Here is a 27,978-nt window from a genome sequence, read left to right as displayed (position 1 = left end):
ACACAGTAGGCACCATCACTGCCTCGCCCTCTTCTCTATACTCCTCTCAACCTGCCCCCACCTCGAGGGCCAGAGACGGACCCCTCTGCTTATCTCTGGCCTCCTGTCCTCAGGGACCACTGCTGACCCCTGGGCTCATTCAGGGGAGACCCCACGGCCGCTGGGACCTTCCAGCTCTAGGTCCAGAACCCTAAGGCCCAGAACCTCCCCGGTTCCTCACCTGTTAGTCCTGATGGCCCCCGTCTAGTTCTCAATCTAGAACCTCGCAATAGTATGAGCTTTCACAAGGCGACACGAAGGCGTCCGGTTCTACTCTGAAGTCAGGTTTGCGATATTCAGTGAGTATCCTAAGGTCATCAAAGTAGGGACCCAGTGATGGAGGCAAGGAGACCACTGGGGCAGGAGCTGGTCAATGAGGCTGCTCCAATGATCAATCCCTGAGTGAGCACTCCCACACCCAGGCCAGTGGGCACTGGCTGGCCAATACTGCCATGAGGAGGTGCCCCAAACCTGGCTTCTCCCCCAGGGAAGCTCCATGACTCCTTACCCACAAATGGATGAGTAGGTGGCACCAGCCTGCATCTCACCCCCAGGTAGAGAGGAACACACAGAGAGAGGCAGTGACGGGGATGCTGGCCGTGGCTTGCAGGAGAGAGCCAGGGCCAAAGGAGAGTTACTCCATATGGAGAAGGGAAGAAACGCCCGCGGGATGCCCACAGTCACAGCGCATGTGTCCAGCTTTGGGAATCACAAATGAAGGAAAGCAGGTGTGGCCACAGTCTTTCTGAGTGCTCTGTTTTACAGCCAACGAATAAATTACCTTCTCTGTAGACTGCTGAAGTTTTTCGTAATCTTTCTTGGTCTCTAAGATCTTTTTGACGAGGCCACCTGTTGAAAATCAATAGTGTCAAGTGTGCGAAGCCCTTTCCATACATTATCTCAGCCTTTAAGATCCACATCTTACAGAGGCAGAAACTGGAGCTCAGACGGTAATGTGACTCATACATGGTCAAGGAAGGGAGAGCAAGAGGTAGGAAGTAGGCATGGAGCTTGGGTCTTCCTGACCCCAAACCCCCTCTTCTCAGCACGCGGCCACACTGTTCTGTGGTCCTTGCCCTAAAGAGACAAGTGGATGACCTGAGCCTAAGCTCCGAGTCCAGATTTCTCAGTGCTGGCAACACTTGGGGCAGGGGCCATCTCTGCTCCTCTGAGGTCTGACCTGGGCCTCCTGTTCCTCCCTTTCTATGCTTACTGGTGAGCACCATTGCCCTGGGCTCCTCTGCTCTGGTACGCAGAGGACAACCAAACCCCTTAGGAGATGCCAGGGACGGAAACCCTAGCCCCTAGTCTTGACAACGGTCCCTCGGTGACCGGGAGCTTCATCTTTCATCTCTTCCCACGATTGCTCCCTGTGGGGCAACCACCTTCTCTCCCTCTCCCCCTATTCATACAACACATAACTGCCTACGAAAACTGATGCCCAGCCTCCCAGCCTGGCCCTGCCTTTCACCACCTGCTCTGGCTGTCCTACAGGGGGAGCCAGCATGCTCCCTGATGCCCCTTAGCACTTCCAGCAATCCCCTCCAGTCCCATCCCTCAGCAAAGTGCTCCCCCTCTGAAGGTCTCCATTATTTAGGGTGCCTGCTGAAAGCCAGGCCCTTGGCCTTCTCTTTGATCTGAAGTTCAGCCTGGGCATGCCTTCCTCTCCTCAATGCCAGCCTATAGAGGCTCCCCTCCCCCCCTCCCTTGTCCTCAGTTTCCCTAAGTCCAGTGCCCTCTCTCCTCCTGAATCCCACCACAGCTCCAAATAGGGAGCTCCCCACGACCCAGAAATGTGTCCTTTCCTAATTAAAAGTGGCCACTACTCTCGCCCTAAGCTCCTCACATTCTCCCTCTCCACATGGGAGAACCTGCCCACTGTCAGCTCCCATAGGTTCCCTGTGATCTCTGTGGTGATGATGCCCAGACCCATATATCCAACCTCAGTCTCTCGCAAAGCTTCGCTCCTACATGACTTAATGATGGGGAATGAGTACTCCTTCGGCACCTCATGGGTGCCAGCACGGAGCTCAGCACTGTACAAAGTGTCATCCCCTTGGATCCTCACAACCACCCTAGGAGAGATGCTACCATGACCCCTGTCTTACAGTTGAGGAAAGCGAGGCAGAGAAAGGTGAAATGACTTGCCCAGGGTCCTACAGGGAGTGTAAGTCTCTCTCTCTGACTCCCGGCCTGGCCTTCACTCACTTCTGTCCTTCCGCCCTTGGCTCAGCCCCTATCTAAGCCATGCTTCTCTAATCCCATTATTAGTCCACAGCCCTCAAATTCTCAAATGCTCTTGTGCTCTTCCATCTTTCAGTCTTGTTTTCTTTCTCCCAGAAAGAAAGGTCTCGGAGGAGGCACTGGCCCCTTCCTTCCCTCCACACGGCGCACGGTTAGGGACCAGGAGGGTGACCTTCTGGCTGAGCTCACAAGGTGGTGAGTTCTAACCAATGGTCCATTCCTCTTTATTCTGTTAGAGCCAGCTAAATAAAAACTAGAAGACAAGGTGAGGCGAGCCAAGGCTTGCTGAATGAGTCTTATGACCCCAGAACAGCGGTCCACAAGAGACTCAGCACCTTGGGCAGCCCCCTGAGTACACCTCTCAACTACACGTGTGTCCAGGGAAGTCTCTCTTAGGTTGGGGAAAACTCGGCCTTCTGCTGGGAGTCTCAACACTGAGTGCGCAGCCTGCAGCCCTGCCTGCCAGGCTGCCTCGTGGCTGTCTTCTTTCAAAGTTTCCTTCTCAGTCCCTAAAATGTCAGGGCCACCCTCCTGATACCTGGGGGCCTCCTAAGGGGAGGCCAATGCTGCAGCCCAAACTGTGGTCACATGCTTTGGGTTTGGGGACAAGGTGGGGGGTGGGCTTCCTCAACTCAAACCCTTGTCCGTACAAGTGACTCTGGCTCTTTCTTATAGCTGGTCTCCCTGACTCAGTGAAATATTTCATAGCCAAAAAACGGTAGTGAGAGGACCTGAGAAATGGTGCGTGCTGGCAGAGTGTACTGTGTGGAAAGCACTGTGCTGGGCTAACAACGGGCCTCTTCCCCAGGAGCTGGCATTCTAGTGCCGAACTCATTTCACAGGTGAGGCAGCAAAGATGTGGGTTCAGTTCAAAAGTGGGGCGCAGGGGGGCGGCTAGGTGGTGCGGTGGATAAAGCACCGGCCCTGGAGTCAGGAGGACCTGAGTTCAAATCTGACCTCAGACATTTGACACTTACTAGCTATGTGACCCTGGGCAAGTCACTTAACCCCAATTGCCTCACTAAAAAAATAAATAAATAAATAAAAAAGTGGGGCGCAGGGACATAAGGCAGATTTCCTGACTCCCAGCCTAGGGCTGCTTCCCCCACAGACAGCAGAGAAGTGACAGGACCTAGGCACCAGCGTCCTGGATTTGGGTCTGGGAGAAGCCCCCATTCCCACCTCCATGTGACCAGGGCAAAGTCTTTCTGAAGAGATTTATCTTCCTTTGTAAAAGGGGGAATCACACTCTCTCCTTCACAAGGCTCTCATGGGGTCCTAATGAGCCAATGTGAATGCCCAGCACCTGTTCAAGGCCCACATAAAGACCAGGGATCAGCCTCCTCTTCATCAACTCCTGGTATGAAGGCTACCCTTCCTGATGACTACCAGAGACAGGACGACCCGGTCACTGTGTGACCTGAGCCAAGGAGTCAGCGGTAAAAAGAGGTGCTTTAAAAACTGTGTATCTGTCACAATTAGAAAAGCCAGCAAAGAAACATGGCTGAGTTTGAAAAGAAAAGAGAAGTGTAGGGAGAGAGGAAGGAGGAAGAAAGAGGCAGGGCAAAGGAAGCAGGGGGCAGGGGGCCAGGCCCATAGATGTAGAGCTTCAGATAGCAGGCTCTTTCTGTGGCGTTGGTGCTTGCTAACTTGTCTGCATCGGTCTGACTCGGGGCCAAGGGTCCGGGCAGCATCTTATGGCTTATTTTGTCTGTTTATTTGATGGCCGTTAAACCTTTAACTTGAAAAGTTGAAGGAAATAATGAAAATAAGTCAGAACTCACCATGCTTCTCGTCTTCTTCTAATTCGACTGCTGGTGGCTGGACAAAAACACAAACTATGTTAGGTTTTGCTGCCTTTTTGGCATCTCACCTATCCGAGAAACCCAAAGATACAAATAACACTAAAAGCCTTGGAAAGGAACTCCAAAATTAGAAAAAAATCTGGTCAAACCAATAAAAATCAAATCAAAAGGCAGAAATACTACTTGTGCAGCTGGGACAGAGAAACAAAGCTCCCCGAGGTCTTGGCTTCACAAACCGTGTCCATTTCTGGCATCTCTGAGAGCTGGGGGGCAGCCTCCACCACAAACTGGCTGTCCTCCTCGTCGTCCGAATTCTGGGAATCGATAATCACATTGGAGACCATCTTACCACTGCCTGTCCTAAAGGCAAAGAGAAAATCCGGTGAGTCGGGATTGAAAATCAGCCATTTTCTTTAAGAAATAGGAAATATCAGGAATGCTGGGCTTCTGGAGCTAGTTAATGACACTAGTCTCTTTCAAGTCTGGCCTCAGGCTTTTATTTATGTGGAAGGGAGAGAGTCCCCTCACCACTGTCTTCCTTCTCTGCAGAACCAGGATCACAGAAACACCTACTGAACAGGCTGGTTGTGAAGAGAAAGATGATGAAGGAATATTTGTCAAGTGCTTCTCTCACCTTAAAGCGCGCTACGAATGCTGAGAGATCAGAATCTCTGTTTATCTTTCAGAACTCAGAGTGAATGCTGTTGTAGACACACCAGCTAAGATAGCAGGATGCAGACTGCAGTTGTGAAACCAACTTAGAAATATAGGCTATCCTTAGAGTTAGAAATTCACTTTCATCTCATTGTTTGGATCATTATATTTATTTCCAAGGTAGCATTATGTCTACAGGTGGGGAGGTGGGGGGGTGAGCAGGTACAACGGATAGAGTGCTGGGCCTGGAGTCAGGAAGACCAGAGTTCAAATGCTGCTTCAGATACTCACTAATTTAGTTGTGTGACCCCAGGCAAGTCACTTAAGCTCTGCCTGCCTGTTTCTTCATTTGTAAAATGAGGATGATAACACTTACTTTACAGGTTTCTTGTAAGGATCAAATGAGATAACATATGCAGATCTTCAAAACCCTTCAAGTGCCATGACTGCTGTTGCTGTTGTCCCTACTACCACCACCACCACCACCACTACTACCACTACTCCTCTGCTGTTGTTCAGTTTTCAATCATGTCCAACTCTTTGTGACCCTATTTGGGGTTATCTGGGTAGAGATACTGGAGTAGTTTGCCATTTCCTTTTCCAACTCATTTTATTTCTCCTCTTCCTCTTCCTATTTTGCAAATCTTGCAAAAGATGCTGGCCAAAAGTCATACAAGTTTGAAGTGACCTTTATGGGCCCGTAGTTCTTTCCAATTCAATCTGTAGGGTCTAACAATATTGAGATGTAATTATATCATATTTATATTAAGACTTGCAAAGGAATCTGGCTTGAGTAAACCTTGCATCATTTTTCAATTTTTCTCACTGAATTATTTATTAAGAAGACCCTTTGGAGATGGGAATATAAGAGTTGATTTAAGTTTGAAAACAAAGTCAAGATTACTATGCCCCAGACTTCTCATTAAATAATAAATGTACATCGGAGGAATTGTGCAGGGATCATGTGTTGATAAAAAGAGTGATATTTAATGAAAATACAATTCTTTCTCCATTTTCCCCATGTGGTTTGCTTTGCATTGAGGTCGATACCAGGGCTTCTTAAACTTTTTCCACTTGGAACCCCTTTTTACCAGAGAAATTTTTACATAGCCCCAGGTATACAGGCATATGTAACCTTTTCCTGTTGCCAAAGATTTTGAGTCATGTAACCGGAGTTGCAACTCCCAGTTTAAGAAGCTTTGGTCTATGCCAATGATCTGTGCCAATGTCAACTACTGCAGCTTTGGAGGAGGCTGGGATTATTTGCCAAAAAGCCCTAAGTCATGACATACCTAACATCAGACTGATGGATCAGTCTGACTTCCTGAAACAAAATGATGATTCCTGGTAATGTTTTTCCTAAGTGTTAAAGGTCATGGGAGGAGACTAAATTTGATTGAATTCAAACCAAGAAGAATGAAGTCTCTAATTCATGGAATCCACTCCTTATCATGTTGTGTAACATGTTTCCACATGTAAATAAGGGTTTCTCACCAACTGGAGACATGCTAGCATTGTGCCTATACACAGGCTTTTGCTGTGGCATGGAGAAACACTACCAGTAAAAAGCAATGGGAGGTGCTAGACAGTCTTACAAGGCATTTATCATTGCCACAGATATCTCTTCTCCCTCACTTTGACATCACTAGATGCATAACTTAGTCTGCTAATTACTCTGCCCTGTGGAGCTGAATGGCTTAGAGAAAACAAAGTTATCTCTAAGCCAGTGAAATGAAATTAAGTCAAGGGTGTCTTGTGGAACAAATAATTAATAGCAAAAAACATATTATAAAGAAAAGTCAACAAGTAAGGAGAATTTCTCTTTGGCACCAACTTGATTTACCCATTTTGTAAATACTAGGTTGGAACACCAGGTGCTCAGGAGTATGTACAATTAAAGAGCTGGTGGCATTTTGGGTCATTTTTCTGGAGAGAAGATCTGGAACATGTGTTCAAATCCACCTCACCTGTCACCTGTGAGAACATCGTTTAAGAAGGGCCTACACAATGAGATGGAGGAAAGCTAATCACTGTTAGACTGGACTAGACGCCATCATTCCCAGCATTCTTATGGGAAGGCAATTTCAGATTGATGAATTCAACTCTGATCAATCACCACCCTATAAAGAGTTACCTAAAGGGAGGAAATGTTTATGAATGACAGCCTTCAGAGTTATCTTTTCAATTGTCCAGAGACAGAAGAATTCCTCCAAAATGCATCAAACAAAATTAACTGCAATTTGCTTTCATTGCAAGAAGAAGCAGTGACACTCCCCTAGTACTTTAATCTGATAAGCCCTTTCCTCACAAACAGCTGTGCCTGCAGTCCCTCGGCCCATAGTTCTCACCTCTCCGGAACCAAGACTTCAGCACTTTCTTGTCGCTTGATTCGAGGTGGGGCTGGTCGGGCACTGCCAGGGCGGGGCATTCTTCTAAAAACAAACACGTAGGAAGAACCCAACGGTTACTCATTTTAAAATAGAGAGTAAGAAGAAAAAATCGCCTTCATCAGTACTGTGTACCCGCAGATGGAGCCGGCCACATCCTACAGAACACCCACTGGAAAGGCAGCTAGGGGACTGCGGCCCAGGACGGAGGCTGGAGTGGAGAAGACCTGAGTTCAGACACTTACTGGACAAGCCACTTCACCTCTGCCTGCCTAGGTTTCTTCAGTTGTGAAATAGGGATGATGATAATTACAGCTCCTATGTTAAAGGGAAGACACACACACACACACATGCACACGCACACACGCACATACATACACAAGCCTTGAAGCTTAATAGATATTGTAACTAAGCATTAGGAGTGGAGGAGCCTAAAGTAAGGAGCCTTCCCAATGGGCTCCCAACAGCAGGTAAGCCCCCAGCTACCTGCCAACGTATTATAATCCAATAACTAGAGACCACCCCAAGTTCCGTAACACTTTTCTCAACACGCTCAGACTTGGGAATCATCTCCACAGAAAGGAATGCCATGTGTTTGTAGGGATATGGCCTGATCCGTATCAAATAAGCAATTTTCATAAATGCCAGAACACACTGAGGGCACCAGACTCTGGTTCTAGTTTCTGTGGCACAACAATGAGCAGAGCTGACAGGACGAAAAGAAAAACCACCTACCTCTGAGGGATGCCAGCTGCAAGTTCATTGGGCATTTCAGTATTTTCTGACATCACCGGCTTCTCTTGGGTAACTATTCCGACTTCTCCTTCTAAACACATAAAGATACAATCAGGAAAACCGAAAGGAACTCACCCTATTCATGCAGGCCAATTTACAGTCACTGCCAATAGGTTACGAAGGAAGATCAAGACTTCAGAAAGGATACAACCGACCAGCATTAGAAGAGAGACAAGACAGCCCATGTTTTAAAGACCACTGAGGTCCAACTGTCAGCCTTGTCACGAATTTATGATTTGTGTTTCTAAACATGCATTCTTCTAACTAAGGAGAAGGGAAAAGGAAGAGAAAGGAGAGGGAATAAGCGTTTATTAAGTGCCTACTATGTGCTGGGCACTGTGCTAAGCACTTCCTAAAACTATCTCATTTGAAAGGAAAAGGAATGGAAACACTAGTTATGTGGAGAAGGCATAAGAACGAGCAGGGATCAGGACTGCCCCCATCCCCAATCACACACACATGTGAGGAACAATTATCTTGGGGGGGAACCACTGTTCTCCCCTTCTTTCTTGGTCCTTTCTTCTCCCGACTCCAACATCCAGTTCTCCTTGAAGGTAAGATTCATTTTGGTCAGGTCCGTCCAAACCACACCCACGTGTAGACTGCTCTGATCAGCTTGGGCGGGGTCTTTATTCTTTCTCTGATGTCATTTTTACCAAGAGTTGAGTGACCCAAGTCACATATTCCCAGACTTCATTTGAATGTGATATACCTCCGATCATTTCACCCAATTGGATGTTATCACTGTGTGATGGATCTCCTACAGTTAGAAGGGTATAAGCTGTGACCCCGCTGCCTGAGAGAGATGCCCACTGACCATCCTTTTATTAATAACCTGCCAGTCTATTGACAAAATGATTAAATTACCCAGAAGCTATGCCTCTCCCATTTTAATCGTCACAGAAGTACAATGCTAACTGACACCAAAAATGAATTTAAATTAAATGAATATTGAATAAAACTTCACTATGGATTCCCATAGTGGGAAATAGGCCTACCCCCACCAAGAACACCACAGGACTGAGGAGCTAACTCACTAGGGAGAATAGGAAAGGGAATTCTTCAGCAACCTGCCCACAGTCCATGCTATTTACCTCTTGCCCATGGTCAAGTAATTGTTATCAATGTTCCAGTGCAGCTTGGTCTTATTCCAAAGGGAGCAGCCATCTGCTTGTCAAGTTAGCAGGGACAAGATGGTCCCTGAGCAAAACCCCAAAGGCTTTGAGGTTAAAACAGCAAAGAGCATAAATCAGAAGAGCCTACAGGGGAATCCTGACTGGAGGAAAGAAACACAGAAGGGACTGTTAATACTATACTAATTATTCTAATAATAAATGGATAAAATGAGATTTCCTATCTGTATACAGAGGCATGCATGTGTGTACACATGAATAACCAACTGCCAGCCATCCCGAGTTTGGAGGTTTGCCAAGTACCTCACATAGGCCATCTCTTGCCCATATTTTCATCGAGGGAATAGCAGGTCCCTCGGAGGTAGAGGAACAAGGGGCACTGGTGGTATCAGAAGAGAGCTCATGTAGTGAGAGTCAAAGGAAGAAGGGACAGGCTGTGGCTGTTGGAGACTTGCCTACTCAAACAGCTGAGGCAGCTACTTGTCCACCTGATCCCCACACAAGGAGGGCCTGCTAACTGCCTGGGATACACTCCTAAGACTCCCCAAACTAGACGATCAGTGCCTCCTGTGCTTGATTCTCAAGGGGATAAATGATATTCCCAGAAGAAAGGAAAGTACCAAGACCCCGGAGAGACCGCCAACTTACAAGGAGTGCTTTTCACTGCTGCCTACGATGCGGATGCAGGGTCATCAGGAGACTGAGACGGCTTCAGGAAGTAGCAAGGAAATCAGTGTCTGAGAAGAGGATTTGCATTTCTATAGCTTATATTAAAATACAGGAATTCATCTTCCCAGTCAGTGAGGTTCCCTGATTCTTCTCACTACCTCACTAAGACACTCAATCAGTTGCCATATCCAATCAACTGGACATTTGCCACCTCTCCTCACTGGCCTCACTTTTCCACACCAAAAGGCCAAGGGGAACTTCTACTCCAAACGTGATCCAGACCAACAAGCACCTGGTGACTCTAGGAGAAAGGATGGAAACACATCGGGCCAAAGTGACCGCTCTCCATTGTAGGGTTCATGACGAGGGAAAAGAAAGGTAAGAGTAGGCTGAAACACATCCTCGGTTTGGGGAAGGAAATCGTGCAGCGTTCAGAGTGACTTGGCAAGGATCCTATTGCCCAGACTCTTAAGATGAGTGAGATTGAAGGCTTTCAAGAAGGAAATGCTAAAAATGACAACAGAAACCATTTCACTGGAGGAGGTAAGGAATCTGAAAGCAAGTCTAAAGAGACTAACGTGGATGAAGCCGCTTTGTTAGACAAAGGGAGACTCACTTAAACTAATGGTTACTAAACACAGTAGCATCATCCTCCAAGCCTAATGTCGCCAAGAGAGAGAGAGAGGAAAGATGACCTGATTCAAATCCCACCTTTGACGTGTACTGTCTGTAGGGCCCCAGATAAGCGTTCCTCAGCCTCTCAGCGCTCCCAAGAAATCGTCTAAGATCCAAGTTGCAGAAAAAGCACCGATCTACCATGATGAAAGTAGTGTCCTTACTGAGAATCCCCTACACTAATGAAATCTCAGGAATGGACCAAAGCAATAGTAATAATAGCACATACTAACAATTATTATTAACAACACTGTGTCCCAAGCCCTCAGGTGCATCATTTGCTGCAGTTATCAATGAAGGCCAAGGTCTGCACTATGAAGGACAGAATGATGATGGAGACAAATAGTCTGACTTGGATTTTATTATTTTCTGCAAAGGAGGATGATCTTTGGATGAGGAAGGAAAGAATAAACCAAGATAAAACAGGAGAAACTCAGAGAGTCTCACTTCCCTTGAAGTCAAGTTGCCAGGTTTGGCAGAACAATATCCCAAGGCGTTGGAAAGGGAGTGACCGAGTGACGGGCAGTGATCTCTGACAACATGGGGAATGGAAGAGGTGCCCCAAGACTAAGAAGGACAAGGAGTGTTCCAATTAAAAAAAGAAAAGGAACAGAAAGGAGACAGAGTCTGAAAACTCCATGAGCTTAGTTTTGATTTCTGGCACAATTCTAGGGGCTGTCTTATTAATGGGACAATTAGCGACGATCGAACTCCAATAAACAAGCGTGACAACATCAAGACCAAGTCAAGTATGCCCAAGAGAGGAAGAAAGGTCCCAGGAAGGTAAAATATGGAGAAAAATACATTTCTGGATGGCAAAGAACTAGAAACAAAGCAGCCGCCTAATGAATGGGAGAGAGCCAAGCAAACTAGGAGTGTGAAGGATTATCGGTGAGCTCTAATGATGAACAAGAAGAATCTGAAGCAGCGCAGGGAAACTCCTATGAATCGCTGGAAAGCAAAGTGAGCAAAACCAGGACAATAATCTGGTGACGAGCATTTTATCAGGGGCCTACTGTGCGCCAGGCACAATGACACAGACAGAGACAGGGAGGGAGGGAGAGGGAGGGAGGGAAGGAGAGGGAGGGGGGGAGAGAGAGAGAGAGAGAGAGAGAGAGAGAGAGAGAGACACTGTAAAAGAAAAGCAGAACAACACCCTGTGTGTTTAGAATGAATGGCTGAACTCAGCTACAGAGAGGGATGAGACACTGGGCCCCTCCCTTAATCAGAAGTGTGTGTGTGTGTGTGTGGGGGGGGGGTTATAGGTGTGGAGTTTCATATACACCCTGACAGACTTACTTGATGTGGAGGGGTTAATTCCCCTCCCCCTTTTCTGATATTCTTTGCTATAAGGGGAGAAGAGGAGGAATGTATTTGGGAAGTGAAGGTGAAGTAAAAACAAGGGATATGAATAAAATTGATAAAATCTCAATTTATAAAAGAGCAGACAGTGCCAGACAAATTTCAATTCCTATTTAAACTAGACATGGGAAAGGTGCAGATAGGCTTTCCCAAGATTTTTGCAAGGAATTCAGCCCAACGTCTCCCATCATCTACATGGACAGTGTGGAAGTGTGCTCAGCGGTGACAGCCATATCCCAACATTCACGGGCAATCACAGAGAGCAGTCGTTTTATCGGCCTGAGCACAGAATACACAACACAAAAGAGCAACAGCTCAGCGACTTACACCATGACACTGCGATTCAAACCCCATTGAAAAAGGTGAGAAACTAGCAGCAATGAGTGTCATTAGCATCATCCAGAGCCCAGGAGGCAAGGCCTTCGGAGGGCCGCAAAGGACAGGGAATTCCAATACTTCTTCACCCACCAGTCATTTAGTACGCCTCTACAACAGTTCACAAACCAGTGAATATCACTGAAAAATAGTAGGAGAGTCATTTGTCCTGATACTGGATCCATGGGAACTCCACTCAAAAAAGGAGGAGGAGGAGGAAGAGGAGAAAAGAAGAAGGCTGAGAGAGCTAACAGCATTTCAAGTTTGGCAGAGCACCTCGCCTTATCTCACTGGACCCTCACAACAACCCTGTGAGGTAGGTAATATTGTTATCTCCACCTTACAGATGGTCAAGTTTCGGCTTAGAAAAGTTAAATGACTTGCCTAGGGTATGTGTAAGAGGGAAGATTTGAAGCCAGGTCTTCTTGACTCCAAGCCCAAAACACTAACAACTGTGCCGCACGCTGCCTCTCCAAATTCAGGATAGGTCACGGTAAAATGAAATCGATGTCGGTCAATCAAAGAATAGTCTTTAATGGGAAAATGCTGACTCAGAGAAGGCTCTTAGGTGGGGCACCTCAGGCATCAGCCCTTGTGCCTGACAATCATAGAATTTTATAGTTTTATAGTCGTGGTCACTGGGTCAAAGCTAGGCCCAAATTAGAACAACGGTCAAGCAGCCCCCATGGGAAGGCCTCTGAGGAGGGGGCGCCTCTCTGTCCTCAGGGGATGGCCCAATCCATTTCTGGATCTGGCTCCCCCAATCACTCTCAAAGTTCACAGGATCTCGACTCCCAGCTTGCTCCTTTCCAACCGGTACCCATGGCTTCTGGTGCTGCCCTTTGGGCTCCTTACGGGTCACGTCTGACAACCCTTCCCCCACTTGCAGGCAGCTGCTCCACATGGCTCCTCTCAGTGTTACTTCCTCTGTGGTCGGCACAAACATTATTTGCCAACGTTCTTGCATTTACTTAGCTCTGTGTATGTTGCATTCCCCAACACAACGAAAGCTCCAGAAGGGTGGGCACTTTCTGGGTTGGTATTTGTATGCCCCGGATCAGCACAGGGTCTTCCATATTCATAAATGCATAAGACCTTGGGCTGCACTAAGTTCGGGGTGTGTGCTGGGCAGACTCCCCCTCCCTTTGCCCGCTATAGTTCCTGATCTGATCCCCTGCCTCCCGTTTCTCGTGTTTCCAGCCCAGCCACGTGCTCTCTGCTGCCAAATGGATTTTCCTGCAGTGCAGGTCTGCACCCCTGGTACAAAGCAGGCACTTAACACACGCTTACTGACTGACTGGCTGATTCTGGGAACATTTTGGGAATGGAACTGAAGATCTGAAGAGCACCCAGAGGACAGCAACCAGATGGGTTGGTGGCTCTGGGTCTTGGAGGACAGACACACATGGCTCCCTTGAAGGAACTGCGAATGTTTATCCTAGAAAGGACTTATAACGCAGGGGAGTTGGATGGGATGTGGATTGGGAGACAGAGGAGAGGGCAGAATACTTGTTTTCTGGATGACCGTGTTGGAGGGGATTCCACTCATCTTTCTCTGGCTCTAGTGGAAGGACTTGACCCAATGAAGGGTACTACAAAGAGGCAGATTTCATCTTGGAGTTAGGACAAATTCCTCACCATTATAGGGAGTCAAAGTGGAAGGGGCTGGTCGGGGAGGGAGTTTAGGTCATCTTCCCTGGAGGGAGGTCTTACACCAAAGGCTAGAAAATAATTTTAGGAGAATGCTCTTGAGGGCATCCCTGCCCAACTTCGGGTGGGGCTAAGTGGCCTCTGGAAGCCCTTCCAATTTTAGGACTGAATTCCTCCCAGTGGATGATTCTGAAGCCATGCCCATCACCTCGCTGGTCCTACTAAAGCACATAGTACATGGAAAGCATGCATACAGGGGACGTTAAAGTGGGTTTGCAACTACAGCACTGACTACAGGATGAAAAACGTCTTACCTGCATCACTAGTGGAATCACCTAAAAAGAAAATATAGTCACTTTTATTATCTCAACATTTCTGTGGTCTTCCAAAGGAAGCACCTGAGCGCAGTCCACTTTCAGATACCCTCCTGACTCCTCACTATGGTTGGACTCATCCAGGAAAAGAATCATCTTTACCTTTTTGCCTCCTCTCTTCTCTTTTTTCGCTGTTACTCAAAGGCAGTCAGAGAATCATTTCCATGATTGAAAATTCAAATGTAGTCATTTAAAAAAACTCAACGAATAAGAGTTTGAAAACTCAACTCTGTGTGTGTGTGTGTGTATAGTTTCCATTTCTTTCCTATTTTATGTATTTCAGTGTTCAAAGGAAACATACAAACTTTGCTTCCTGCTTAGGCAAAAAGGCAAGAAACCATAATATGAAAGAAATTTGGGGGCTGACTGCTCCAGTTCTGGAACCCAAAGTTGCCAAAATTTTTTTAAAAAATAAGAGGTGAAATAAAATCCATTTTTATCTCATCTCTCTGACCTGGCAAATCTTTTTTCCACATATCAGTAGAGGATGAAGAGAGAGAGGCTTTTTTTTTTTTTTGGTAAGCTCAGTATCTTATATTTACATGAGTACATAAGGGACTTCTTCTACAAGGGACACTTTCTCTGTTAGTCACGGATGTTCTCTTTATTTTCAAGACTGCTTCAAGTAGTCATTGCCAACTTTTTTCAATATCTTTTAACCTTAAAAAATGCTGCAGGCGCCCCCCCCCACTCTCAGAGTTTGTCAATTAAGGAAACACCCAATGACAAAACACTTCTGTGAATATAGTACCATTCTAAGTGAATTAGTATTTCATTTGTTCTAAGAGCTTCCATGTACATGGAAGAATGGTCCAGGCCAGATGAGCAAGCTATGATTTATGCCATCTAGAAAAGGTATGTTTATTTGTCCAGCGGAGCTAGGCAGCAGATGTTGCTGGAGTAAAGCCCCCAAGGTCTGTCTGGGAGTGCCCCTTCCAAGCTTCCTCTAGGAACTTCAAACAACCATCCAGCCCCGCTCAGTGCACAGGTGTTCACAAGATCAAAGGCAATGTGCACTGGAAGAGGGAGTTTCCTCACCTGGGAGTCCCCCATTTGGAAGAACAGGATCTAACCCCAGCTCTAATCCCTGCCCCTCTTCTTCCTCCCTAGGAGTTTACCCATAAGCCCAGCTGGACCTTGCTTCCACAGACATACCAATGAACAGTAAGGAGGAGGCAGGAGCACTGTCCCTTCCCTTGTCCCATAACTGGCCATGGGTGCCTATCACAGCCGGTGCCACCACTGTGAGCCATGACTCAATGAGGGTCCAGGGATGACAAACCAGGCTGCCCTGGGACTGAGCAGCGCATGTACAACTACACTGTGCATGCAAGCGCACACAGAGGATAGAATCCAATGCTCTCATTAAAGTGGTAAAATGGACAGTTGGGCAAATTCCAATGAAAAAACGGCCTTCCGGCCTCACCCTGAGCAGCTGTCTCATTTGCCTTCAAATCAGGTGAAGTGTCAGGGGACAGCTGCAGCATTAACAATCATCCCATAGGGATCTGAAATTGTATGCCATGGACACTGGCTCATTTTTTTCTCCTTTCCAGAGGATGAAAATTGAGGTGTTGCTCTACCCTCACTGCTGCTGTTCATCATTATTAAAAAGGGAATACATGCTATCACTGCAAAGCTATTGCCTACAGAGAGAGGATGTAGCTGCATTACCAAGAAATAATGAATCACTTGGAAATAAAATCCAGAAAAATGTCCTTGAGAATTCACAATTTGGAACAGCCTGCTGTGGGTCTGCAGCTCAAAGGGCCCTCCTCAGAAGAGGCACCGCCCAGGGCAAGGGGTTCCTGGAGAACCCAAGCCAGGAACGCCTCTCTCAGCAGCGGTAACCTCCCAGGGGAGCCTCAACTCATTCCAGAACAGGTGCAGCCTGTTCCAGTTCTTACCTTTCATCTTGGCTGTCGGCTCTGGCTCAGGGTTTTCATGCCACACACTAGCTGGGCTGCCGTCTGAAACACTAGCTGAATTATTATTAGCTTCCTTTCTTCCTGACATAAAATAGTTTAGAATAGGCAATTAAGGCTGCAATCTGAAATTCAATCAATTCAATTGCAATTCTACCTGAATGCCCTAGTACTCTGCTACTCACTACTTAGTTACCTTAGGCTTCTCCTGGCGGGGAGAGATTGCCTGGAAATGTTCAGAGGCTTTGGCAAAGGACAGCTTCTGATGAGAGGTGGAGGGGACGCTTATCTTCCTTGGTTATGGCACAGGATGGCAAGCTGCTTGGCTGAACCTCTAGGCCCTGCTAACTACTTATGCTTAGTGGCCATCCCATATTTGCCTGTGGTTCCCATCCCCCAGCCCCATTTGTTTCCAGTTGGGATTTAGTCCCTCTCTCTTCCCACTGGGGCCTTGAGGGTGGGGCAGGGAGCTGAGGGGCAATTCTCGGTCTGGGGTGGGGCGGGGTAGGGAGGAGAAGAATGGAATCCTTTTAAAAGTTGGCACAGGTAAGTACTAGATAGATTGGATGGACCCGTGGTAGCAAACAGGTGAGCCAGCTGATGTCCCAAGGAAACAGCAGAAGGGAATGTTCCCAGGAACCAGCCCAAACAACATGGGAGGTCTGAGAATCTACAAAGATAGTCTGTTTAAAATCAGAAGCTATGGACACAAAATATGTAGATTGGCCAAATTCAGGGCTGGACAGCTCACTGATTCATTAACAACTCATATAGACTCAGAAAAATTGACAGACAGAAATATGATCCTAATTTATTTTTTCTTACCAAAAGCAGAATTTATATAATGTTTAAAATTTTTCTAAGAAATACTGAAAAGAAACTTTTGATACTTAACTGTTTTTGAATGTTCTACTTCAGAGTGCTATTAATTTATAAAATTAAATGAATACTATAAATATACCCATAATTATCTAGTGAGCTAAGAAGGCAGAGTAGCTTTAGGGCACAGAGCATGAATTAAGAAGAAAACACACTTTTAATTTCTCACTTTTTTTTCCTAACTGAAAAACTCAGCGGCGGGAGAGCAGACCTTTTCTTCTAGTACTGGGGACTACTCACTCTTCTCCTGTCCTAGTGGAATCGTTCAGCAGGGGTAGATCTGGGTCAGGTCTTATACCCCAAAGAGATCAGAGAAAGAGGAAAGGTCTTATTTGTACAAAAACCTTTATCCAAGCACACTGTGTGAGAAGCTAGAAACTGCTTATCAAGGGGAGATGAATGCCATCAAGTCACACTGTGCTCTAAGAAAGGAGGACAAGGCTGGTTTCAGAGATCTGGAAAGATCTGCATGGACTGATGGTGAGTGAAGCAAGCAGGAAGAGGACAGTTTAGACAGAAGGACAGTAACACAAATGTTATAAAAAGGCCAATTCTCAAAGGCCCCAAAAGATCTCATCACCATCACTATTACACAGCAATAATTAACCACGATTCCTGAGGGCTGATAAGAAAGCAGGCTGCCCCTGGCCACAAAAGGTGATGAGAAATGTATTTCTGGGTGTGACTGATGTGGAACATGCTTGTATAATGCAAGGGTTCTTCCTTCATTTCTTTTTTGTGGATGAGAGGAGAGGAGTAGGAAAAACAATCATGTTTGACAATAGGAAAATAATAATACAAACAATTTGAAAATGCTAAAAGAATACAAAAGCAATGCCACTACTAGTTCTATATCCCTGAGATCAAAAAAAAAGGGAAAAACACCTATTTACACAAAAATGTTTATTGCTCTTTTGCAAAGAATCGAAAGCTGAAATGGGAAAATTCCTCATCCACTGAGGAATGGCTGAACAAGTTGGGGTATATGATTGTGATGGAAAGCTGTTCAGTTGTTTCAGTCGTGTCTGACTCCCCATGACCCCATTTGGGGTTTCCTTCTCCAGCTTATTTTACAAATGAGGGAAACTGAGGCCAACAGGGTGAAGTGACTTGCTCAGGGTCACACAGCTAGTGAATGTCTGAGGCCGGATTTGAACTCCCAAAGATGAATCCATTGTACCACCTATTGTGCTTTCAGAGAGTATCAGAGCAGGATGCTTTCAGAAAAACCTGGGAAGACTTACATGAATTGATGCAAAGGGAAGCGAGCAGATCGAGAAGAATCATGTACACAATAAGGGTCATAGTATAATGATGATCAAGACAAGGATCTAAGATAAAGGATCAATGAGAGAGAATGCTCTCCATTCCAGAGGGAGAACAGGTGAACTCTGAGCACTAACTGAAACGCTTTCTAAACTTTATTTTTCTGGAGTTTTCTGGGTGTGTTTTCTTTGGCAGCATGGCTAATAGGGAAACGTTCTTATATGGCTTCACATGTATAATCGATATCATATTGCTTGCCTTTTCAAGAGATAGGAGAGAAATAGGAGGAAGGGAGAGGTTTTGGAACTCAACATTGTAAAAAATTAACATTAAAATTTTTACACATAATTGGGAACTATTTGGTGAAATAAATGAAAAATGTATTTTACAAAAGAACACCAAAGCAGACTCCAGCCTGACTCCCTCAGGCCCAGACCACTTCCTGGGCTGGAGGCCAACTTTGACACTCTCTGAGTGAAGCTCGGTTTCCTCATTAAAGGGGGGTGAGCACCTGCCCTACTTCCGTCACAGGGTTGTTTAAGGAAAGCGCTGGGTTCGACTTTGAGCCAGGACCATGAGCTTGTCCCTGTCTTAAACCGTCGTCGTCTGCCCCTGTGGCCCGGGCTCTGGATGCTGACTACACAAGAGGCAATGCTTGAAAATCTGTCTTGACCTTCCCACCGATGGGGAACTTGGCCCTTCTAGCAAGGAAGAGGCTATCATCACCAGGCAAATTCTCACGAAAAGACAGGTGGAGCCCCAAAGCCAGAGGAGGGCTCTTTATGCAGTGCTGCCTTCTGGGTTTTTGGAGAGTCGATAAGTCACAAGAACTACAAGTGTCAGGACAAAACCAAACCAAAAGAGTAACTGAAGGAATGCATGCTGTGCCGACTGCGTGCAGGAGGCAGCCTGCAGACAGACAGACGGCCTCTTGTGTAAGGATCTGCTACCAATTTTGAATCAGTAGGAAAGGGCTGAGGTCTTTTAGTCAGCAGCATTAAAAACACTAGACATTATTTGAAACTGCAAAGCAAAGGGGGAGGGGGATTCTCATTGACTTTAGATCCTGAAATGTAGGGGAGCCACGAGAGCTGTTTCCAAGCACCTGAAGGGCTTTCAGATGGAAGAGGGCACAACCTGGTTCTTTTTGGTCCCAAAGGAAGACTCTGAGAGTTGTCATAATGAGTTTGCCCAAAGGGGAAGAGGCTACTGGGGGAGGTCCTGAGCTCTGTGACATGGGGAATCTCAAAGAAAAAGCAGCAGGTTCACTGATGGGGGACAGAACAAGGAGGGGGGGCCCCAAGGCTTCTGAGGCCACTCCCTGCTCCCAGAGCCTCAGATCTTGTCATCAATGAAGAATGAAGCGTGGGGCCCAACATCTAAAACCCACCAGTACCTACTGCCTGGGCATCCCTTGGTGCTGCTCACTCACCTCTACACTGTGGGCCCCAGGGACTGGCCGGCCCAGGGTCATTGAAGCCACTTTTCCCCAGCATGCCCTGTGAATACCATCCACTTTGAACCCTGCCCTATTTAATGTCCCCTTCCTTATGATACCCCACAGCAGGAAAGGTACGTGCTCCTGTGACCCACTTGCCCTTCCAAAGGTTGTCAGATGCCAAGCCAACAAGCTGTCCAGGCTCACCCTACAAGGCAGAGGGTGCTTGAGAAGGCCCATAAAGGTTCCCTACGAAAGGGGTGGGGCTCTTTAAGCAATGACCTCCAGGGCCCTCTCTAAGAGCAGACAGAACGCTGGGGCCGTCCTTAAAAGGGCTGAGTTGGTGCCGAGCGGCGAGATTTCCTTACCTATCTCAGGTGACGCTGTCTGCTGCTCTGGCTCCTTAATCAGCCCAGCCATTGTTGGGTCTGAGATAGTCTTAGCCGAGACAACGGTGTCCTCCCTTCTTCCTGACATAAAACATTTCACACACAGTGTTAAGATGTGACTTAAGGTTTTCAAACAGAGGATTTGTTCATTTAATATCTAAATAAAGACAAAAACATGGTGCCCTAGTGAGTCACATCAATGAAAAGTGGTGCCGGGCAGTGTGGTTATGATTAGATGGGACGGACAATCTGCTCTGACACACTGGCTGTGACACTTCGCTCACCCTAGGGATCAGGACCCAATGACAAAAGTCATTAGCAGGCACACACCACTACAGTCCAGGGGCCCCCACCAGGCCGGGCCGAGGCTTGGTGCTGTATCATTACCCAGGCAGCTGTTCCCTGCTTGGAGCACTGCACACTCCTTGGCTTTAGCTCCAGAAAGGAGAAAGCTCTTGTGTGTCTGTTTGTTGGTTTTCAGGGAAAAGGCTGGTTTCAATGGTTCTGTATTCCTTTCTTCCTCATGTGGAAATATAAAATGTTGTTGTTATTGTTTTCTCAAAGCAGACCTGTGACCTGATCAGGAGGGAGCTCCTGGGGGGCTTCTGTTAGCAATGCAGGGTGGAGGCATCTCTTCTGCAACACCCATCCTTAAAGAGCTGCCAAGGGCACCAGGAGGCTAACTGGCCCAGGGCCACCCGATCAGCCACAGTCAGAGGTGGACCTAAACCCTCATCTTTCCAACCCTGAGGCCAGCCCTCTACCCATTGCACCAGGCTGCCCCTCACTCCAGTCGAGGCACATATTCAACATATAAACACAGAACTGTCTCGTGCCCACTGGGCACGCCACACCCATGTGCTAACTGAAAGGGGCGACCTACGAGTAAGCAAAGAAGAGGACATTCCCACAATGCCATGCTAGTGCTCATGGAGGCATCCGACCACCCACATTGCTAGCCAAGACAATGCCCCTGGCATCCACAGGCTCTGTGGGGCTTTTCCCATGTCCTACAGCACCTGGGCGCACAAACACATTTTTGGCCAGACATCTGCAGGAGCAGGACTCACACCATGCGGCTGCTATGACCATAGAAATTTGAGACAAAGTCAGGGGAAAAACGCACTAAAGGCACTGATGCTGGGGCCCTCCCAGTGCTGTCCAGGTCGTCCACAGTCCAGAAGTAAATAACTTCCTAGGACCAGACAAAATGCCTCACTTGTGCCTACAGGCTTCCTTCCTCCTGCCTGCCTCACCTCTACCACCCACTTTAGGGTCCCCCAACATCCTGGTCATCAGGCGGCTCCTAAGTCCCTTCTTGGCTCCCTCTTCCTCCCCAATTGACTTGGTGTGCATTTAATACATCTTAGGCTCATGCTTGTAAATTTGCCTGTTGGCTCCCTTAGAATGGATGCAAGGGCAAAGACCATCTCTCTCATCTTTAGAGACTCAGCAGTTGGCCAAGTGCTTGTACACAGTAAGTGCTTAATAGATGCTTGTTGACTGACCAATTCCTTACTTCATCAAAAGGAAAATCAAGTTTCCCTTCTAGCCCCTGCAGTTCTAGTCACTCCAAGTTCCATCTCTGTTTCCTGCCTGGAGCTTCAGGCCGCCCAGGCAAAGTTAAAGGAGGATGAAGAGACAGAGCCGAGTCACTGGCTACTTTGCAGTCAAGGATAAAGGCTGACACCAGTCAATGACCAGACAAGGTGTTATAGGTTTAGCGAGTTCAGTGCTGGCTGTCAATTACAGACAAAGCACTTCACTCCTCTGAGGATCATGGACTCGTTTACAATGTGGAGAGAATGGGGATGGGCAACTTCACAACCAAAACAGCACATCTGTGGTGCTGGCAAAATGGGTGTTTTCTTCTAAACAAAATGCTGCTTGTGCTTTTTCAGTGCCAGAACTCGGGGCAAGTGACAAGTGATATTCAACTCAAGTACTAAAGCTAAGTGGAAACTTATTCTTATTGGGAGATGTGGAACTCTTCGTCACCCACCCATCCATCCACCGGCCCTATGGGAAAAGCGCTGCGCTTGGCACTGAGGGAGAAGCAAAGATAAGGACAGCACAGTCCCTGTTCAGGGCAAGCAGAAAGTCCATTTGGGAAGGACCCTACTGACCACATGTATCTATTATAACTAGAGTAACGGCCCAGTGTGCAGGAGAGAGCCCGAGGGAGGCGCAGAGCTGGGCAAGGTCTGCTGGACAGTGACAAGACTGGCGTGCTCAGTCTAGCACCAGGACTCAGGCATTCAACGAGCACTTCTGATGCACTGACCATGTGCCAGCTCCTGGGCACATCAAGTGGAAAACAAAAGCCCCCATCTCACTGGGGGCAGGAACAGGGAAGAATAATATGGACCCAGGAAAGTCAATACAAAACCCACAGCCAGTATATCCCCAAGACTTTCTAGGGGAGAGGCCATCAGCCACTGGGGGGACTCAGACTGTGCCTTGTACAGGATGCACTTGAGCTGAGGTTGGGAGGAAGCTGGGGACTCCAGGAGGGGACAGGAGAGACAGAGCACCTGCAGGCACAGGGGCACATAGTGGGACATCATATATGGGCAACAGCAACAAGGCTGGTTTGGCTGGAAGCCAGAGGTCATGCAGGAACATAATGTGCAATCAGGAGGGAGAGCGTGAGGGACTTTCAAAGCCAAACAGAGAAAGCTGTATGTTTCTGGAGACAAGAGGGAGGTCCTGGAGCTTCCTTTGCTCTGGAATGACAACAAGGGGAACGTAGATAGTAAACAACATCCTGGTGGCCGTAGCTAGAAGTCAATGATATTTCATCAATGGTCCATTTGGGGTGTAGGGGTCATCCTGTCTATTATAATCATCATCATCATCATTGTTGTTGTTATTGTTGTTTAGTCATTCTGTCTTCTACAGACTCTCTCTCAGTTCCCTGAACTGAGGCTTTGTTAGCTAATGAGAATAGGATTCTTGTTGGTACTTTTGGCTAGCCATGTGCTTCTGGGGAAAGCAGGCTCTATAATAAAGCAGGGGGCGTTTGGAGATAGATCAAAGAATTGGTTGGTGAGCTCTGAGGGAATAGCTCATAGCCTCAGAAATATTAACAACATATGGAGAGGGACAGATGAGAAACCTGTAGTGAGACTTCATTTGTAACTATTTTAAGAAGTTCAAAGTTGGTCTATCACCTTTCATGCTAAAGCGAAGACCCCTGGGCAAAGGACAAGCAAAAGAGAAGTGTTCTAGACAGTGAAGGGGAGGCCCTGAGCTCACAGCTGAAGGCCACCTTCTCCGAGGAGCAGGAGGGAAGCTGAGACCGAGGCCAGCATTCCGGCAGCATCCAACACAAGTTAGAAGGCTAGACCCCAAACTCCCCAAAGCCCAGTCAGACTTGTATCAGTCTGATGGAAGCTTCCCATAACTTACACTCAGAGAATAATCTTTCTGGTTTGGGATACATTCTATACTCATCTCTGAGGGTCAACCCTGGCAAGGGGAGTCAGTGTATGTCCCGAAGCCTACTCCAAGCCGCTCAGCAGACGACCACAAATGCCCGTTCGGAGGAAGTTCAGCTTCAAACCTACAGGGCCAGTGTGTGGCAAGAGATGTGTCACTTGAATGAAGATTTCCTCCATAGGTTGTTATTCATTCCTTGACTCCCCCCACAGCACAGCACACCAACCACACCACCACATCACACAGCTCTGAAACTTATTCCTGCCGACAATACCCACTGAAGATAGCTCCTATTACATTCTGGCTGCTCAAGGCCAGAAAGCTCCTTTCTCATTAAAACCATCCCCCCCCACCGTGATGATTCCCAGAAAAGAATGGAACCCCCACCGAAGGCTATACACGGCGGTCATTTTTAAAGACTAGAACTCTCAAAGTACCTTCTGCTGGATTTTTGGACCTCCATCTCGATCCTTTGGCTGTCAGCGACCTAGATACTCGATTGGCAAGGTCGATCTTAAAGAAAAGACAAATGGAAACATTAGAAAAAAACAAAAAGAAACACTTATTTTACAACTGATTTTAAAAACACCCATTTGTCTTTGGGAGCATATAAGCAGCGAGGCATCGTCCCACTGGTCTGTCTAATCTCCTTCTATTGGAAGCAGGTCTCTCTTTGTTTAGTGCCACAAAAGAAAGTAGAACTATGACCCCCCTTAGCTAGGAACTGAATTAAGCTACTTAAGTAGGTGTATAGTCTGGGCATTTTGTATTATCATATACTTCTGTAATTCTACCCTTTTCCTACAAGAGCACAGCTGACTTTTCTTCAGTAAAAAGAGAAAAAGGACAAATCAGGAGTCCAAGCAAATGACTAGTTTTAATGTGCAAGGCATTCAAACCTCATGATGTTGGCAATTATTTCAAAAGACACATGGACATAAAGATGTGTTCATTATAATGGCACCTGTTTACTCCTTTCACCACTGGGACCCTAGTCAGAATCTTCAAATAAGAATAAGAGAATATAATATAACCTCCTTACTCAGTTTAAGGAAAGTCAGTCCAAATGATGGGGTTTTTTTAGACGTGTTATATTGTGGGACTAGGCTGGAGTTCCCGGGGCAAGCAAACTGTGTAAGCTTCCTGCTGGAGGAGGAGAGCCCACCCTTACACGCTGCTCAAAGCTCACTGGCCAGCGTCATTCACATCTATTGGTTTACTGGGTTCAAGGGCTGACCGGTTGATGTCAGAGTTCAGAGCCCTTCAGGGAGGTGTGGTTTTAATCCCTATTCAGAGCCCAAGGCCCAACCACATTTCCCCCAAAATTCTCTTGACTCGGAGCTGGCCCCCAAAAATGTCTGGCCAGGCTCTCTGGGTCACATAGAACCCCATAGACATCAGTCTATGTGTCTGTGACTAGAAAGAACTGCATGTGGACGCTGCAGTCACCTGGAACAGAACAGGAAGCAAAGGACTGGAAACCACTGGGGAAAGCCTCGTCCTGATAAAGCTTCCAGCTTCCTAATGCACTGCCATTCTTCCAGTGACGTGACCTCATTTTATTTTATGGAACGCCACAATCGCCAAAGCAAAATGGCAGGCATAAAAGGGTAATATCAGGGAAAGGCCCCATGATATGGCCTGCAGATGGCATCACTGCAAGAAATGTCATAAAAGATATCATCTGAAAAGGACATGGCCAGAAAGCCACATGCAGTAGCTGCTATAAAGGACCTAGATAGAGGAAAGAAGGTCTCCTCTTTGAAGAAAGGGGCAATCAGAGATTGAGGACAGAAAGTGGCTTTAGACACTGCCTAGATGACTCAGACAAGGAATGAGGGGAGAAGGGGGTGATTTTCCACACTAGAGGGAATATACTTATAAATGAGATCAAAGATGTACTGAATTAAAAGTCTTATGCATTTGAATGTTTGTACTGATGTTTATTAAGCTAACTTTGAAATCTTTTTTCTTTTTTTTAATTAATAAAGTATTTTATTTTTTTCCTGTTACATGTAAAGGTAGTTCTCAACTTTTGTTTATATAAGCTTTCCAATTTCAGATTTTTCTCCCTCCCTACCCTCCCTCCCCCCTCCCCTAGACAGCAGGTAATCTGATATAGGTTTTATATATGTGTGTGTGTGTGTGTGTGTGTGTGTGTGTATATATATATATATATACATATATATGTATACATGTATATACACACACACACCTAATAACATTAAACATATTTCTGCATTAGTCATGTTATAAGAGAAAAATCAGAGCCATGATGAAAAACCTCAAAATAGAAAAAACAGCACCAAAAACAAAAGAAATAGTATGGTTCAATCAGCATCTATACTCCACAGTTCTTTTTTTTCCCCCTAGATTTGGAGATCCTCACTTTGAAATCTTTTTAAAAGACATTAACTGGCTTATTTCTAGTCAAAGTGAATCTCTGAAGAACCAACAGAAGAAAGTACAGAACTAAAAGCACTGCCATCAACACCATCCGAACCATTACACCATTACAAAACAATGTTTCCTATGACTTCTCCATGGCTGGGCTGAATGACCAAGAACTCTGATGGCCACTGAGTCCACCCTGTGGCTGAAGGAGAATTCCCTCGACAACACAGACAATGGATGGTCAACAAGCCTTTGCTCAAAGACTCAAGGTTGAGGGGAACCAACTCCCTCCCCCAAGGAAGCCTTTGCTAAGAAGCTGTTCCTTCTATCAAGCCCAAATCGGCCTCTTGGCCACTTCCATCCCACACGGGAAGGGAGCGATGAGGTCATCTGGTCCTACGCTTCACTCCATTCCAAAATCTGCAACATAGTAGCCGTGATGGTCAATAGGCGAGTCTCTCCTTGAGCTCTTGGAATGATGGGAAAAGCACCACCTCCTAAGCTATGGAGACAGAAGAGCAGATCCTGGTCCTGCAACACAGGAACTAGGAGAGTTTGGGCAAATTATTTGGGCTTCATTTTCTCATCGTAAAAGGGAGGTGGTAACAAACCTCAAAGAAGGTTTGGTGCATACAGCGCTCTATAAATCACAATGTACTCATCAGCAGTCAGTAAACATTTATTAAGTGCCTACTGCATGTCAGGGACTGTGCCAAGTTGCTAGACCCATGCATGTGATTACTTCCTATTGACTAGCGGGCTGCCCATTCGACTTTGGCAGCGCCCTCATTCTCAGCGAGGAACTCCTGAGCCTGAGCTGGCCTGCTCACCGCCATCTACCCATCAGTAACAACTGCTCCTTCTGAAGCTTAAGGAACAAAACAAATCTTCCTTCTCCATAGAAGTCCTTCAGGGATGTGAAGGAGGCTGTTTTCCACCCTTGCAGCTTGACCACAGATAGGCAGAGGGAGCATTACAAAAGCTCCTGAGGAATACTTAAGATGGAAAGTGTGTTTGAGCATGAACTAAGGCAATCTTAAGCACACCATGGGCTTCCAAGGGCAGGGCAGTGTGGTGGTGAGGAGCCTGGGCTGAAGGCCCCTGGAGGGATCTTAGCTGATCTGCTCCTTCCTTCCTGTGGGTCCCAGGGCTTGTTTCTCCCCCACCTCTGCTCCTCAGCTCTCCTCATTTGTAGGAGAACATCAGACTAAATGATCTCTGAAGCTTCTTCTAGCTCTATGACGCCGTGACATGCCGAGGCTTCCCACTGCTTTCACAGGGGTCTAAAATACCTACCCCCATTCTGATGACAGGAATATTGTGAACGACAATGAGTCCCATCCCCAAAACCCCCTCTCCAAGTGTCCTTGCCCGGCTCCAATCCCAGCTTGCACAGGAGGCTTTCCCTCCAACTACCTGCCATTCACACTGTCTATATTCCTGGCACACAGTAGTAGTCGGCCTCCGCCAGTCGCAGATGACCACGGATCAGCACCCTGAAGAGCCACAGGCCACAGCGTGGCTGTGCAGTCCGATACCCGCAGCTCCTGAGTGACTTATAACCGGTAACTGCCGCATCCCGTGTTGTATCTACCCCATGAAGAGTAGCTGGAGTGTCCTCTCCAGGGTGCTGGCCTGGGCAGATCAATATGGAAAACAAGCTGTTGCCCATGCAGCAGGTTTTCTGTCTCTGCGACATTGGTGGATCCAAAGGAGAGGCAGAGCCAGTACAGTTTGGCACCAGTGCCGCCGCAGGAGATGCCAGAGGGATGTGATGTCCAACATCCAACTGCCTAAGGGACTCCGACTCCTGATTTTTCCTCAGGGTTAACTCCTGATGCCTTTCCCATATATGGGTATAGCCGCAAGGCAGTGGAGGTTTAAAAGCAGGGTTCCTTCCCCTAGGTGGGTTGCCTGCCAAGGCTAACGAGCCCCACCTTCCCGAAGCATCTGGTTTTAAGGCACCAGTGACTCGCCTTCGCCCCTTCTCCTTTTAGTACAAACAGTTCCGCCACAAGAAGGCCAAGAGTTGGGCTTCGGTTGTCAGAGGCTATTTGAGACGCACAACATTGGAGCACATACTG

At 46.9% G+C, this 27,978-nt stretch overlaps 1 protein-coding gene across 3 annotated transcripts in view; it reads right to left on the bottom strand.

Annotated features, from left to right (window-relative positions):
- The window catches only part of TRAF3IP1 (TRAF3 interacting protein 1), a 72,347-nt gene that overhangs the window by 23,803 nt on the left and 20,566 nt on the right, over positions 1–27,978 (bottom strand). The window contains exons 7-15 of one of the 3 annotated variants that reach the window (XM_044003918.1): positions 23,938–24,013; positions 20,039–20,140; positions 16,070–16,171; positions 14,103–14,123; positions 7,865–7,955; positions 7,091–7,174; positions 4,325–4,448; positions 4,068–4,104; positions 821–888 (exon numbers count right to left, since the gene is read on the bottom strand). In XM_044003918.1, coding sequence (XP_043859853.1) covers positions 821–888; positions 4,068–4,104; positions 4,325–4,448; positions 7,091–7,174; positions 7,865–7,955; positions 14,103–14,123; positions 16,070–16,171; positions 20,039–20,140; positions 23,938–24,013 — 705 coding nt within the window. The remainder of the gene's footprint in view (positions 1–820; positions 889–4,067; positions 4,105–4,324; positions 4,449–7,090; positions 7,175–7,864; positions 7,956–14,102; positions 14,124–16,069; positions 16,172–20,038; positions 20,141–23,937; positions 24,014–27,978) is intronic. The other 2 variants (XM_044003919.1, XM_044003920.1) reach the window with 2 other exon arrangements.

Source organism: Dromiciops gliroides, chromosome 4 (genome assembly GCF_019393635.1).
Source record: "Dromiciops gliroides isolate mDroGli1 chromosome 4, mDroGli1.pri, whole genome shotgun sequence".
NCBI classification, from domain to species: Eukaryota; Metazoa; Chordata; class Mammalia; order Microbiotheria; family Microbiotheriidae; genus Dromiciops; species Dromiciops gliroides.
This window is presented reverse-complemented; position numbering and strand designations above follow the sequence as displayed.